Source organism: Cynocephalus volans, chromosome 16 (assembly GCF_027409185.1).
Source record: "Cynocephalus volans isolate mCynVol1 chromosome 16, mCynVol1.pri, whole genome shotgun sequence".
NCBI lineage: Eukaryota > Metazoa > Chordata > Mammalia > Dermoptera > Cynocephalidae > Cynocephalus > Cynocephalus volans.
Genome location: NC_084475.1, coordinates 1,413,516 through 1,428,308, shown reverse-complemented (window position 1 = coordinate 1,428,308; position 14,793 = coordinate 1,413,516). Strand labels below are relative to the sequence as shown.

The window sequence follows — 14,793 nt, the reverse complement described above, 5'->3', positions numbered from 1 at the left end:
GGGATAATTCCAATTTTTTTGAATTTGTTGAGACTTGATTTGTGACCTAATATGTGATCTATCCTGGACAATGATCCATGTGCTGATGAGAAGAATGAATATTCTGAGGTTGTTGGATCGAATGTTCTGTAGATATCTGCCAAGTCCAATTGGTCTAGAGTATTGTTTAGATCTTGTGTTTCTCTGCTGATTGTTTGCCTAGATGATCTGTCTAATATTGACAGTGGGGTGTTCATGTCCCGTGCTATTAATGGTATTCGTGTCTATTTCCTTCTTTAGGTCTAATAGAGTTTGTTTTATAAATCTGGCTGCTCCAACATTGGGTGCATACGTATTTATGATTGTTATGTCTTCTTGATGGATCAGTCCTTTTATCATTACGTAGTGTCCCTCATTGTCTCTTTTTATGGTTTTTAGTTTAAAGTCTACTTTGTCAGATATAAGAATAGCTACTCCAGCTCGTTTTTCTTTTCTGTTTGCATGGTAAATCTTTTTCCATCCTTTCACTCTTAGTCTATGTGAGTCTTTATGGGTGAGGTGGGTCTCTTGAAGGCAGCATATAGTTGGGTCCTCCTTTTTTTTTTTTTTTTTTATTAGAAGATGACCGGTAAGGGATCTCAACCCTTGGCTTGGTGTTGTCAGCACCACGCTCAGCCAGTGAGCAAACCGGCCATGCCTATATAGGATCCGAACCCGTGGCCTTGGTGTTATCAGCACCGCACTCTACCAAGTGAGCCACAGGCCGGCCCCATTGGGTCCTCCTTTTTAATCCAGTCAGCCAGTCTGTGTCTTTTGATTGGGGAATTTAAGACTTTTACATTAAGAGTTGTTATTGAAAGGTGTTGATTTATTCCTAGCATTTTATTGGTTGTTTGGTTGTCTTAGGGGTCTTTTGTTCCTTGCTTTCTGATTTACTGTTTGGTTTCTGTGTTTGTTGGTTCCTTAGGTTGTAGATAGCCTTTTTGTTTGTTTGTTTTCTCTTCATGAATTACATTTTTATTATACTAGTGGGTTTAGATTTTTCTTGGGTTTTTATGGCAGTGGTAGTTATTTTTCAGGTACCAAACCCAGTACTCCCTTGAGAATTTCTTGTAAGGGTGGTCGTGTGGTTGTGAACTCCTGCAGTTTTTGTTTGTCTGAGAAATATACTATTTGCCCTTCATTTCGGGAGGATAGCCTTGCAGGGTAGAGTATTCTTGGCTGACAATCTCTGTCTTTTAGTATTTTGAATATATCATCCCATTCCTTTCTGTCTTTTAGGGTTTGTGATGAAAAGTCTGATGTTAGCCTGATGGGTGCTCCCTTATAGGTGATTTGATGCTTCTCTCTTGCAGCTTTTGAGATTCTCTCTTTGCCTTTGAGTTTTGCCAATTTGACTATAACATGTCTTGGAGAAGACCTTTTTGGGTTGAATACGTTTGGAGATCGTTGAGCTTCCTGGATCTGAAGATCTATGATTTTTCCTATACCTGGTAAGTTTTCTGCCACTATTTTGTTGAATATGTTTTCAATGCAATCTCCTTTTTCCTCCCCTTCTGGAATACCCATGAGTCGGATATTTGAGCGCTTAAGGTTGTCTGGTATCTCTCTCAGATTTTCTTCAATGCCTTTGATTCTTTTTTCTTTTTCTTTTTTTTTTTTTGTCTGCTTGTGTTATTTCAAACAGCTCATCTTCAAGTTCAGAGGTTCTCTCTTCAACTTCCACAAGCCTGTTGGTTAACCTCTCCGTTGTGTTTTTTATTTCACTGAATAACTTCTTCAGTTTGGCAAGTTCTGCTACATTTTTTTTCAGGGCATTGATTTCCTTGTACATTTCCTATTTCAGGTCCTGTATACTTTTCCTCGTTTCATCATGATGTCTAGCTGAGTTTTCTTGTATCTCATTCAGTTTCCTTAGAATTATCACTCGAAATTCCTTGTCAGTCATTTCAAGGGCTTCTTGTTCTCTTGGATCTAGAGCTTGAGATTTATTATCTTTTGGTGGTGTACTTTCTTGATTTTTCGTATTTCTAGTATCTTTTCTTTGATGTTTATTCATTGTGGCAGGGGGTTTCACAGTCCACACGTTTGACACTATTGACTGACTAAGATGTTGCTGTGGTTGCCAATTTGGTATGGCTACCTCAGTGACTCCCTGTTCCCTGTGCTCTGGCCCGGGCTGCTGGGATGCACCGAGGCACCGCAGAGCGTGTGGTCTCTGCAGAGCTTCCCCTTCCCCTGCAGGATGTCTCCCTGCTCTGTGCGCACTAGGCCAGGCTTGGGATGGAGCCGGGTGGCAGCGGTGAAGCCTACCTGCTGCTGGCTTGCGCGGCAGCAGCGTGGACCCTGTGGAGTTCCCGCCTCCCCTGCCGGACGACTCCCGGCTCTCTGTGCACTGGGCTGGGCTGGGAATGAAGCCGGGTGGCGGCGGTGAAACCTACCTATTGGATCAGGCAGTGGCGGCCTGCAGGGCGTGTGGTCTCTGCGGAGCTTCTGCCTCTCCCACTGGACGTCTCCCTGTCTGGGCTGCCGGTTGATTCGCTCCCTGCTCCAGGGACGGTGGGTGAGGACGGGGGGTCAGAAGCCGTGGTCACCGCTGCAGCCCGGGGTGACACACGCCAGCTCAGGCCTCCACGTTTCCACGTCTGCAGCTGCGGCTGGGACGTGGGCCGTGGCGCACCAGCGGGTCACGCGCGCAGGTTGGGGGAAGATTCCTGGTTCTCGGCAGGGTAAAGACACCCTTTCGAAGCCGTTCCTTTCCGCCGATTCTGCTACAGCTGCATCTGGCGCGGGCCTCAGGCTGCTTCTACTTGTGGCAGAAAAGCGGCAGGCAGCTCTCCTCTTCCGCCATCTTGACCTCCTCTCTATCATCAAATGTTTTATTAACGATCTCTCAGCCAACAGTTCATTTAGGTCCTCCTTTAAATTTGTGGAAGGCAAAGGTTGGAAACCACCTGACTCAGGCACAGATTTGTTACATAGTCACTATGGGCGGTCACATTCTCAGCATGTACACTGACCTTGTGAATTGTCCCCTTGTGGTGCCAGGGGGAGTTTTTGCACTGTGGGACAGTTCATTTTAGTAAGATTTGGCATGGGTGGCTAGTCATGCCTCTCTCTGAAACATGGGAGTTGGGTGAGTGTGAAGGGGGCGCTGGGTAGGAGAGCCTTTGAGAGCTGAGTTGGAAATTTATTCCCCTTCAACTGTGCCTTTGTGCCCCGTGGGAAATCATACATCCGCCAGGGATTCTCCTTCCCCGGTATGACGGCCACCTGGAGCTACCGTGGGCAAATATCTAATTTAACTTCCATTTCCTCACCTTTAGAGGAGTAAATTAAAGAACTGACTTCATTAGGTTGTTGTGCTGGTCAGAGGGGATCAAGGATGTCCCTGTCACACAGAAAGCACTTAAACAGTGTGGGTGGGTGGCTGCTCTTACACTCTCGTTCCTGCCTGCTGGAAAACTCACCTTCCTAGGCACTGTCTGCCTCAGTTTCCTTACCTGTGAGCCCAAGATATTGTCATCCCAGGAATGTGGGGGTGGGAAGTGGTATGGAAAAGGTTTTGTGATTCTCATATTAGGTTTCCTGAAACAGTTATGTTCTTATTTTAAAATAATGTTGAGTTCCTGTTTACTTTTGAGCTGGACATTTTGCTGCATGCTTTATGCATTTGGGGGGGGAAGGGGGGCATCTAGCTGGTATAGGGATCTGAACCCTTGACTTTGGTGTTATCAGCACCACACTCTAACCAAGTGAGCTAACCAGCCAGCCCCAACAAATATATATATATATATATATATATATTTTTTTTTTTTTTTAAAGATGACCGGTAAGGGGATCTTAACCCTTGACTTGGTGTTGTCAGCACCACGCTCAGCCAGTGAGCGAACCGGCCATCCGTATATGGGATCCGAACCCGGGGCCTTGGTGTTATCAGCACCGCACTCTCCCGAGTGAGCCACGGGCCGGCCCCCCAACAAATATTTTTGGGGGGCCTTCTCCTTGTCAGGCACTGTTTTAGGCACCTTGGATACAGCAGTGGCCAGATTATAGGGAGAGAGGCAGGCTGCAATAAATAAACACATGCCTATATAATGTATTGGATGGTTGAGCTGATAAGTGCTGTGAAGAAAGGTGAAACAGTAAGGAGACTGGAAGGTGAAGCAGGGATGCTATTTTATATATTGGGACAGTGTCTCAGATAGAGGGACAGTTGGGCAGAGAAGGAAATGAACCATGCAGCCCTCTGCAGGAAGAGCTTTTCCTCCAAAGACAATGGCACGTCCACAGGCTGGAGGTGGGAGTGTGCTCAGCATGGTCAAGGAGCAGCAAGGACAGAGGCCAGTGTGTCTGGAGGGGAGTGATCTGGGTGAGAGTGGCAGGAAGTGCTTGGAGAGGACAGAGCTTGAGCCTGTCGTGAGGGTCTTGGAGGACTTGGCTTTTACTCAGTGAGATGGGAACTGTAGGAGGGTTTGAGTAGAGGGCTGACATGGTCTGACTTGCAGAGTCACACTGGCTGCTGTATTAGGAACAACCTATTGGGGAGCAAAGGTGGCAGCAAGGAAATCCCTCAGAGGCTCCAGGAGAAAGAGGTTGGTGATACATGCCCCAGGGGTGTCTAGCTAGGTTGCAAAGGCAGTAGGTAGAGCTGGCAGGGGCACTGGTGGATTGGACGAAGGGTGAGAGAGAGAAGCCAGGAGGATGTAAGATTTTTTGCCTAAGCAAGTGAAAGGATGGAGGTGCTGTTTAGGGACATGGAGTAGACTGTAGTGTCTGTGACATGCCCTTGCACTGAGTTGGAGAAGATGAGATGACTGTGACCTATGTCTTTTTTATCTTCCTTTTTTTCTTTGTTATTTTTTATTTTATTATTGCTTTTGACCTACGCTTTTTGGTGGCTGGCTGGTAGGGGATCCGAACCTGTGACATTGGTGTTATTTTTTATTTTTTATTTATTTATTTTTTTATTTTTTTTAAAGATGACCGGTAAGGGGATCTTAACCCTTGACTTGGTGTTGTCAGCACCACGCTCACCCATTGAGCAACCGGCCATCCCTATGTGGGATCCGAACCCGTGGCCTTGGTGTTATCAGCACCACACTCTCCCGAGTGAGCCACAGGCCGGCCCTGACATTGGTGTTATAAGGCTGTGCTCTAGCCAACTGAGCCAACCAACCCATATGTCTCCTCATTTAATCCTGATAAAGCCCCCGTGAGTAGTCATTATTAATCCCATTTTATACTAAAGGAAAGAGCAGCTCAGAATGCTGAAGTAAATTGGCCAAGGCCACACAACAAGTTAAGGGACAGAGCTGAGATCTGACTCCAAAGCCTCTGAGAGTGGGCATTCCCTGTGATCCTTTTTCTGCATAAATGCAGCATACTATCAAGTCAAAACAACCTCCCTTCCCACCCATAAAAGCTTCCTCCTGCAGTGATGGTTTGAGCTTGGCTAGTGCTCAAGTAGAGAAGAGAGACTTCTTCCCTTCCTTCTCTTAGTGTTGGCAAGGGGAGGAGGGAGAGGGAGAGGGAGACTGGCCACCAGCATCTCCTCTTGTGGCTCCCTGTAGGTAATTGGCAGCCTGGAGGAGGTGGTGACTTAATAGGTCTAGCAGACAAAGAGAACTTGGACTCAGAGATTTAAACAGCAACTTCTCACCAATAATGAAAGATCAGGAGTGGGGGAACCTTATATAAAAATAGCACTTTAGGGCCAGCCCATGGCTCACTCAGGAGAGAGAGGTGCTGATAACACTAAGGCCACAGGTTCGGATCCTATATAGGGATGGCCGGTTAGCTCACTGGTTGAGCGTGGTGCTGGCAACACCAAGCCAAGGGTTAAGATCCCTTTACTGGTCATCTTTTGGGGGGGGGGGATAGCACTTTATAGTTAACTGGAAAACAATATTTTTTTGCAACCACGGTTCCACGAGAAAATAATTGGGTCCCAAGGCAGGGAATGACTCGTTTTCATGAATAATTATATTGATCATTGGAGCAAAATAAATACATCCTCTTTGGAAAGCAATTCAAAGGAGAAGCATCTGGCTGGTCAGGCATACCCAGTGTGAAATGCTGAGAGGCTGCGAGAGGAGGAGGAAAGGAGCCGTGAGCTAACAAGGGAGCCAGGTCCCAGCCCGCAGGTTCACACTCTTTGGAGATGTGAATCAACAGAATTTGCTTCCAACTTAAGTCCTGAGCTCTCCCAAGTGGGGAGACAGAGACAGTCTATTCAAATATCAATTCCTTATTCTGTTTAACCCACTGTGTGGTTTTTTTGTTTCTAAATTTTTCCAGGAAAGATTTACTAGCAGCAAACAGCATGTTCTAACGGAGAAAGAGGTAGATTCCGGCTTCCCCTTTGCTACTAATGGGAGAATGTGACCCTAAGTATTTCCCTTCCCCTTCCCTGGGCAGATACCTAGGCCCAGTCATGGAGTCCTTTGGTCATTCATTCTATAAATAGTTATCAAACACTCCCTCTGTTAACTAGTAGGGACTATTGATCGAGAGCTTAGTGTGTGTTAGGCACAATTCTAAGCACTTTACATGTATTAACTCATTTACTCTTCATAGCAACTCAAGGAAATAGGTGCCATTAGTTCCCTTTTACAGGTGAAGAAACTGAGTTGAAGAAATGTTAACTTGACCAATGTCACTCACCTAGTAAATGACAGGCAGATATATTGGACACAATGTTAGATGCTCGAGACAGGGATATAAAGTGGACATGGCTTGTGGCCTCAAGAATCTTATTTTATCTAATATTTAAAAATAGCCGCACAAAGGGAAACAAAAGTACAAAGTGGGATGGGTACAGGAGAGGAAAGTAAACAGCAGTGAGAGATGCCAGGGCCTCATTTGGGTTTGGCTGCTCTGAGAGGACTGTGACTTGCCCCATCACTACTTTCAGGTCCTGGTGCAGAGAGATCTCCCTGGTCCCTCATTCATTCATTCATTCAGTTGTTTATGGCAGTTGGCCAGTATGGTCCCTCATTTTAAATGACGTGCCCCATCACTCTTGATACCCCTCCTCACTTATAACCACCACACATATATAGTGAGCTTATTATTTATACCCCTCCTCCAGCTCTGCCTCCTGCACTAGAATGTGTGGTAAGCTTGCTGAGGGCAGGCACTCATGTTTGAACAGTGTGTGATTGACTGGCAGAATGATGCGGGATAAATCAAGAGAAGCTAGCCAGGAGGTGAGTGTTGTGGCAGAGGGAACAGCATGCATGGAGGCTTTGAGGTAGGAAAGAGCTGGCATGCTCAGGGACAGAGGGCAGGCCAGTGTGATGAGTATAGGGTATGGACAAGGAGTGACTGGGGGTCACACAGGGCCCAGAGGCCTCTGTGAAGGGCCATTAAGGGGGAAGAAGGCAGTGAAGATTTTAAGCAGGGGAGTGACATGATCAGATGACCTTTTAAGCCATGATCCTGGCTACCTTGGGGAGAAGCAAGGCAGGGAATGGAGGATCAGGTCACAAGGCTGTTGTGGTCTGGGCACAAAGCGCTGGTGGCTTAGCTTAGCAGGGTGGGCCTAGTGGAGTTGGAACTTGGACAGACCTCACTGAGCAGTGGGGCTTTTTGTCTGGACGCCCATGAAGCAGGCTGCTCTCATTTTCCCCTAAGACTAACACTGCCAGAGGAGATTCCAAGCGAGGCTGTTCTTCCCTGAATGTACTTTTTTTGTGTTCTCTGGACTGTTTGGGGCTGAAGAGGTAAAAACTGAAAGGTGATTTGGGGAAGCTAATGAGAAGAACCACCATTTATGGAGCACAATAGAATTTGATCCTCATTTCATAGGCATTAGAACGCACAGCAGGTTTGGGATGCAGACACCACCTCTACCTCGAAGTCCTTACCCTTTTCTTTACACCCTCTTGCCTTTCCACTGACGTGAGAATGGGGAAAAGAAAGAATTAGATGCCGCTACCCTGGATCAGAGTCCTGCTTTTCCTCCCAGTCCCACCTTGGCTGATGAATTATGTTAAACCTGTTTGTCAGTTTGGGGAGCTTAGTATCTTTACTATGTTGAATCTTCCAACCCATATACACAGTATGTCCCTCCATTTATTTATATCTTATTTGATTACTTCCAACAGCGTAATCCCATGTTTGGGATTAGTTCCAGAATCCAGCTTCCGTTTCTCCCCCGCTGGGCATTAACTTCTCTGTTATTATGGGACTCGGTGCTGTCCTTCCTTCTCCAGCCAAGCCAGCTCTGTGCATGGCTTTTGGTATTGAGGAGGAAGATTCCCAGACCACCAGTGTTATTCTTTGGTTACTCGTGTTATTCTTTGGTTTACCAGGTGAGCATTTATTGACTTCCTGGAAGAGCACTGAACCACAGAAGGGAAGGAAGGAGGCACCAGTGTGATTCACAGACTCTCCTGGGAGCTCACGCTGTTGTTGGTGCTGGAAGTCCAACCCTCATTTGCAGGTGTGGAGGCTGAGGCTCAGAGAGGTGAAGGCATTCGGGCTCAGCTCTTTCTCATTTATGGAGCACTCACCACCCTGGGCCAGGCTGGCGAGAAGGCTTCCGAATGTAGTCACACAGGTAGTTGTATGGAGAGTTCAGAGACTGGGACCCAGGCCTCTCAGCTTCCATTTGATTTGTAGTGGATTCAGTGGGTGGGGTGGAGCCTGGGTTTTTGTAACTTTTTTTTTAAAGATGACTGATAAGGGGATCTTAACCCTTGACTTGGTGGTGTCAGCACCACACTCTCCCAAGTGAGCTAACCGGCCATCCCTATATAGGATCCGAACCCGTAGCCTTGGTGTTGTCAGTACCACACTCTCCCGAGTGAGCCACGGGCCTGCCCTTTTAAAGGTTTTTTTTATAGGACATTCAGATAATAGCCTGGGTTAGGAGTTGCTGTGAGATACCCAGTGCCTCTGTGTAAGTTGCAGTGGAGTGAGAGAAACTGGAGTGGACTCTGGAGAGTGATGATATGAGCCAGAGCAGGAAGAGGGTCATGAACACAGGTGATCAGAGGTGGTCACTTGTCCTTGTGTGCCTGGCGGGGAGCTGCTGGGCAGGTCTAGGTGGGACTTGGAGGCAGCTTGGAACCTAAGCCTCTGTTTCATCCTCACTAAGCCTGGAAAGGACAGGGGGCTCATGCTTGCTGCAGCTTCCTCCCCCACAGATCCGCAGGTCTGTGTGCAGCCGCGTGAGTGGGGCGGTCCTCAGGCACCAGGCTGCCCTGTTCACCTATCAGTGCTCTGTTCTTCTCAGCTGTTGTCATTTGTTACTGCCTGTCTTCAGTTTTCCCTAGAGACAAGACTTGTGTTTTCCTTTGGTTGCCCAAGAGGTCCCTGGCAGAAGCTGCTACAAAGTTCAGCCAATGGCTAGTGATGGAGTGAGTTACAAAGGGACTTGTTACAAAGAGGACAGGAACAGCTGCTATTTGTCCAGCCCCTGTAAGCCAGGGGCCCAGAGCCTCCCCAGGCATGTGCTCCTCCGTTCTATTGGCCTTCCTAATGGAGGCCGAGCAGCTGTTAGTCTGTTTCTACAGATGGTTATCCAAGTCACCGAGAAGGGAAGATATTCATTAGGTAGCCTGGGACAGAGCTGAGCCTAGAACCTACCTCTATGCCCTGGTCATTGTATACAAGTCCCCTTCCCCCACATTCTGCAGGAAGAAAGCAACAATATGATAATCAAGAAATTATTTCTCTTGGCTCTGAATTAATTTGCTTACAGACAGATTCACCTTCCTTATTGTGTCTTACTTATTCTAAAGGTAAATTAGTTTTTCATTCCCTTAGTACACTGAAGGCAGGGCTCTAGAGTAGGGGTGGGGAGCCCTGAATTTCATCAAGTTTCTGCTGTTAGCTGTGGGCCTGGGAAATTCCCTTCTCTCTGGTCCTCAATCTCCGCCCCTGTAAATGAAGAGTTAGAATCTGTGCCGAGCCTGGCTATCCACCAGAACTGCTGGGGCAGCACCATCCCTGGAGATTCTGATTCAGTACATCTCAGGACGAGTCGGGGCATCCGTGGTGGTGGTGGTGGTATTGGTGGGTGGTATTGGTATTGAGATCTGCTCAGCCAGGTGGTCTTCTAGGCGCCTTCAGCTGAGCCTCGCAAAGTTGGGTTATCAGGTGACAGTGGCTTGCGTTCCGTGACAAGAGATCAGGGCCCTGTGGGAAACTTGCCCTTGCCCCTTCACTCAGCCTGGCCTTTTCTCAAGTCCCACTCCCATTCCTCCAGATTGGTCTTCGGCAGAAGAGAAGCAGACTCTCGTTGCTTTAGGGATGACAGCAGAGAGTTGGGATTAAAAACGCTATTGCTGGGCTTTCTATTTCAAAGCTTCAGCTAAGTGGATTAATTAAATTATTTCTTACACCTGAACTCTGTCCCTAACTCCTCTTGTAACCTGGAGGGAGACCACCTGGGGGTGACTCCAGCCTTGGAGAGATTGAGGAAAAGTGACTTTATTTATTTATTTTTTTAAAAAGATGACCAGTAAGGGGATCTTAACCCTTGACTTGGTGTTGTCAGCACCAAGCTCACCCAGTGAGCAAACCGACCATCCCTACATAGGGATCCAAACCCGGGGCCTTGGTGTTATCAGCACCACACTCTCCCGACTGAGCCATGGGCCGGCCCAAGAAGTGACTTTAAAACCGCTGAATAATTTAGTTAGTTCTCTCCATTTGGACGATGACTCTGTGGTGGATATTTTCCTCTTTTCACCCCTGGCTTCCCTGGGGGAGAATGAACCTAGACAGATTTAAACTTCTAGGTTGGTTCCCTGCCACCCCAAGCCACCCACCCACTCACCCTACATCCAAGTGGCTGCCTCACCCTGTCCTCAGGGGAGGCAAACTCATTTCGGTATAAGTTTAAGCAAAGTGTAATTAGGTCAGTAAATCTACTGTTTAACAAAAAAAGGTCCTACGACAGATTTCAAAGCCCTGAAGAGTGATTTGATGCTAAAGGAAAGGTGGAAGAGACTTGGCCTTTGATTTAATTACTTCCAGTCTGGGAACTAAATCCAAGACATGGTAGCCCTGTTTACTCCAGAAAATACAACATGACTTTTTAAAAAGTCTGTTATGTGACATTTTGAGGTTGCAGGAATGGTGACAAGACTTCATGAAAGTCTTTTTTTTCTTTCTGTGCCTTGCAATATAACTGTAACCCCTGCCTTCCACCCTCCAGCACCTTCCTTGCTTCCATTTATTGGGCATGTACCATTTATCAGGCAGTATACCATGGGCTTTATATGCATTTTCTCACTCAGTCTGCACAACAGCCCTATGAGGCAGGTTCTGTTAACCCCATTTTATGGATGAGAAAATTGAGGTTCAGAGAGGCAAGTGAGGTGCCCATGGTTGCATAGCACGTAGTGGAGGAACTGGATTTGCAGAGGTCCATGCTCCTAACCTTTGTGCCATACTGCTGCTCCTTAGTCTGAGGGAGCTGTAAACCACAAATTCAAAGTTACATCACCACCACCCCCAGCCTGTCACCCTTTCCCTCACATTCCTTCCTGGCAAGATCTGTACTTCGCTAAACCTCAGGCTTAGTGGCCACTGAGCCACTGCTTGCCGCTGAGCTCCCCACCTGGGCCACTTCTTGGTTGAAGACAAGGGATTATGCATCTCAGTCTGTACTAGCCACCTGGGCAGGCAGTGGGACCTTCTATGGGGAGCAGCCTTTTGGGCAGAAGAAGTTCCTGGACTCTGCTTGTGGTTTCTCCTGCTACCCACTTGGGTGGCTGCAGGAAGGCCAGCTCTTCCCCGTGAGCTTCAGTGTCCCAGACTAGAAAGTGGAAGCTAGCAGGGATCTGTGGGCATCTGAGAAGTGCCTCAGGTTCACCTCTGAGGAACAGGTGTCCCTTTCTACAGGAAGTCTGCCTGCAACGGGATACGCGTTCTCCAGAAAACTCTCTCGCCTACTGGCACCTGACATTGTTCTGCCTGCTCAGCATTTTGATTGCCTAAACTTATACTGTTAGTTTGCCACATTTTTTATTTTTTTTTGGTGGCTGGCCGGTACAGGGATCTGAACCCTTGACCTTGGTGTTGCCAACATAGTTTGCCTTCTTTATGAGTGTTTTTTAAAGAATACTATAAGTTTTCCTGGAGGTTTTCTCCTCTCCAGATGGCCCCAGAGCTCCTCAAGCTCAGGGCTTGACTCTGCCCGGCCAGGCTGTCGCCGTCTCCCTTCCTTTCCTTTGCCCCCTTCTCCCCGAGTCCTTTTGGCCCAACGCTGATTAGGCCTGCTTGCCTCTGACAGGCAGGTCCTTCTGGCATTCCTCTGGTGGACCACCCAATCTGCCGAGCTTGCCCTACTCTCCAGTGATTCCTCGGCTCCTGGCTCCGTCGTCTCACTGACCTCACTCTTTCCTGAGAAAATGTTCCTGGTGGGCCTCACGGGGGGCATCGCCTCAGGGAAGAGCTCGGTGATCCAGGTGTTCCAGCAGCTGGGCTGTGCGGTGATTGACGCTGATGTCATTGCCCGGCATGGTGAGTTGGAGGGGGTGGGTTGGGGGTTGTACATAGCAGCATCCCTGTGCTTCCTTCTGTCATGCCTCACCTTTCTGTAAGTCCCTCCGCAGTCTCAGAGGAGGGGAAGGCTCCTGCCAGTCCTGGTCTGATGTCCTGCGTCTGCCCCGTGCTTGCCCTCTCTGCTCTTCTGTGTACTCTTCCCTCTCGTTAGAAGTCTCCCCTACCAAAAAAATAAACAAAAATAAAAAATAAAAAAAGTCTCCCTCTCCTTCCCCTTGCCCATTGCCACCATGAGGGGTTCTGTGTACTCTTTTCTTCTCCTGAACTGCTTTCCCTCCGCTCATTCTGTTTTGACTCCAACTGTAAGAAGCACCTCTGAGTTCCCACATCATTTTGCCTCTGGTCACTCGGGTTCCTCTGGCTAGCCTGGCAGTTCCAGAGAGTGACCCAGCCTCCTCTTCATGCCACAGTCGTCCGACCAGGATGCCCCGCCCACCAGCGCATCGTGGAGGCCTTTGGCACCGAGGTCTTGTTGGAGAACGGCAATATCAATCGCGAGGTCCTGGGAGACATGATCTTTAACAAGCCTGACCGGCGGCAGCTGCTCAACACCATCACCCACCCTGAGATCTGCAAGGAAATGGTGAAGGAGACTTTCAAGTTCTTCCTCCGGGGTAAGACCCAGAGCCTGGGATAGGGGTGGGAACAAAGCCCTCTCCTTCCAGGGCCAAGGCCCTTCTCCTCTGCAGAGAGTTTGGCCAGGGTGGGGGAGCTGGTTATCTAGTTGTTTATCCAGTTCACACTGCATATTGGCATCCCCTCCATGCAGAGCCTCGTGCCAGCCCCTGAGGAAAGAAGCACATGTCCCTCAACTCCTAAGGAGGTCGACAGGTTAATGAGAAGAGACTCATTGGGCTTTTGAGCCATGATCCCCAGGAAGTAAGTTGGTTTTTCTAGTAGGGATGTGAGTAATAATAGCTGATGAATAATGGAGTCATAGTCCTGAGTTCAAATCCTGACCCTGACTGTTTCTAGCTGTGTCTTTGTTGAGTGATCCAACCCCTTTGCCTGTTTACTCATCTGCACAGTGGCGATAATAATGCCAATGTGAAAAGGAGGACTGAGAGTCCACATCAGTGACTGTCAGTTATTCCACAAATGTAAACCATAGTCAGTTGGTGCTGGCTGAGCCACTTAGGAAAGCAGGTTTATAGACTGGAAGTTGGGGGGTACCAAGATGGCCAAAGTAGTTGGTGGAGGGCTTCTAAGTGGAGAATAGTCCTCTGGGACTTGGGCTCCATGGAGAGAGTTAGCCTGGCAGGTGCAGGGACAGCCAGATGTGCCAAGATTGAAAGGAGGGGAGGGGAGAGTGTTTGAAAAGCAGGGGTCTGCGGTCAGTTGGCAAGAACCATCTTCCAAGCCATACACCACAGTTCAAGCTTTTCCTGTTTTTCAGGACAGTGTTGGGCAGGGACGACCTGACACTCACTTAATGTACAGGATGGGGTCAGTCACCAGAAGTGGGAGAGCATAGAGCAGTGGCTTGAGGTCAGGAGAGAGGCTGGCCTTGGGCCCCTGGAGATCTTCCTGCCAGCTTCTGGCGTATGTGGCCTGCAGCCTGGGCCTCCTAGTTGAAGGCTTAGCTGCCTCTTTCTCCACTGTCAGTCATGATGCTGAGACTTTCCTTCCTGGAGGGTAGCGGGGAGCCTTTCAGATTTTCTTCGTGCTTTTACATTGTGACCATAACCAAACCACTTATTCTTTTTTTTTTTTTAATTCATGAAAAGATTTTTTTTTTTTTTCTTTTACTTTGTGTGTGTGTGTGTGGCGGCTGGCTGGTACAGGGGTCAAACCCTGGACCTTGGCATTATCAGCACCACACACTAACCAACTGAATTAACCATCCAGCCCCCAAACCCCTTATTCTGTCATGCCTCGAGTTCTTGTGTACAGATTGGGGAACCTCCCCCGCCTCCATTCCCCTCTGGCCAAACCTCCTTCCAGAAGAAGGATGACTTGACAGACTTCCATGACGATGACCCTCCTTTCTCCTTCCCCCAGCTCTGGCCATGGCTGGAACTGGCTCCAGGCACCCTCCCTGCTGGACTAGCTTATGCCCTTTGTCTCAGCACCTTGCTGCAGGCCTTCCTTCCTTCCTCCTCCCTCAGGAAGAGTCTCTGGACCTTTTCTGCTTTTGTCCTGCTTCCTATATCTGTGCCAGTACCCCCTCCCATCCCCCACCCATGAGCAAAGCCTCCTGCCTTTCATTCTTGCCCTTTTGCATTCACTCCCAGGCCAGTTAGAAGTACATCTGCAGGGCTTCAAGGTGGCAGTGGTGGCTCTCCACTT

The 14,793-nt window shown here is 48.3% G+C and overlaps 1 protein-coding gene across 7 annotated transcripts in view; it reads left to right on the top strand.

Moving 5' to 3' along the window:
* The window catches only part of DCAKD (dephospho-CoA kinase domain containing), a 31,262-nt gene that overhangs the window by 9,822 nt on the left and 6,647 nt on the right, over positions 1 to 14,793 (top strand). For 4 of the 7 annotated variants that reach the window (XM_063080750.1, XM_063080753.1, XM_063080754.1 and 1 more), the window contains 2 exons: positions 12,233 to 12,462; positions 12,870 to 13,118. In XM_063080750.1, the coding sequence (XP_062936820.1) occupies positions 12,351 to 12,462; positions 12,870 to 13,118 (361 nt within the window). In that variant the 5' untranslated portion in view covers positions 12,233 to 12,350. Of the gene's footprint in view, positions 1 to 8,208; positions 8,298 to 8,408; positions 8,429 to 12,232; positions 12,463 to 12,869; positions 13,119 to 14,793 lie in introns of those variants that run through there. The other 3 variants (XM_063080752.1, XM_063080755.1, XM_063080756.1) reach the window with 3 other exon arrangements.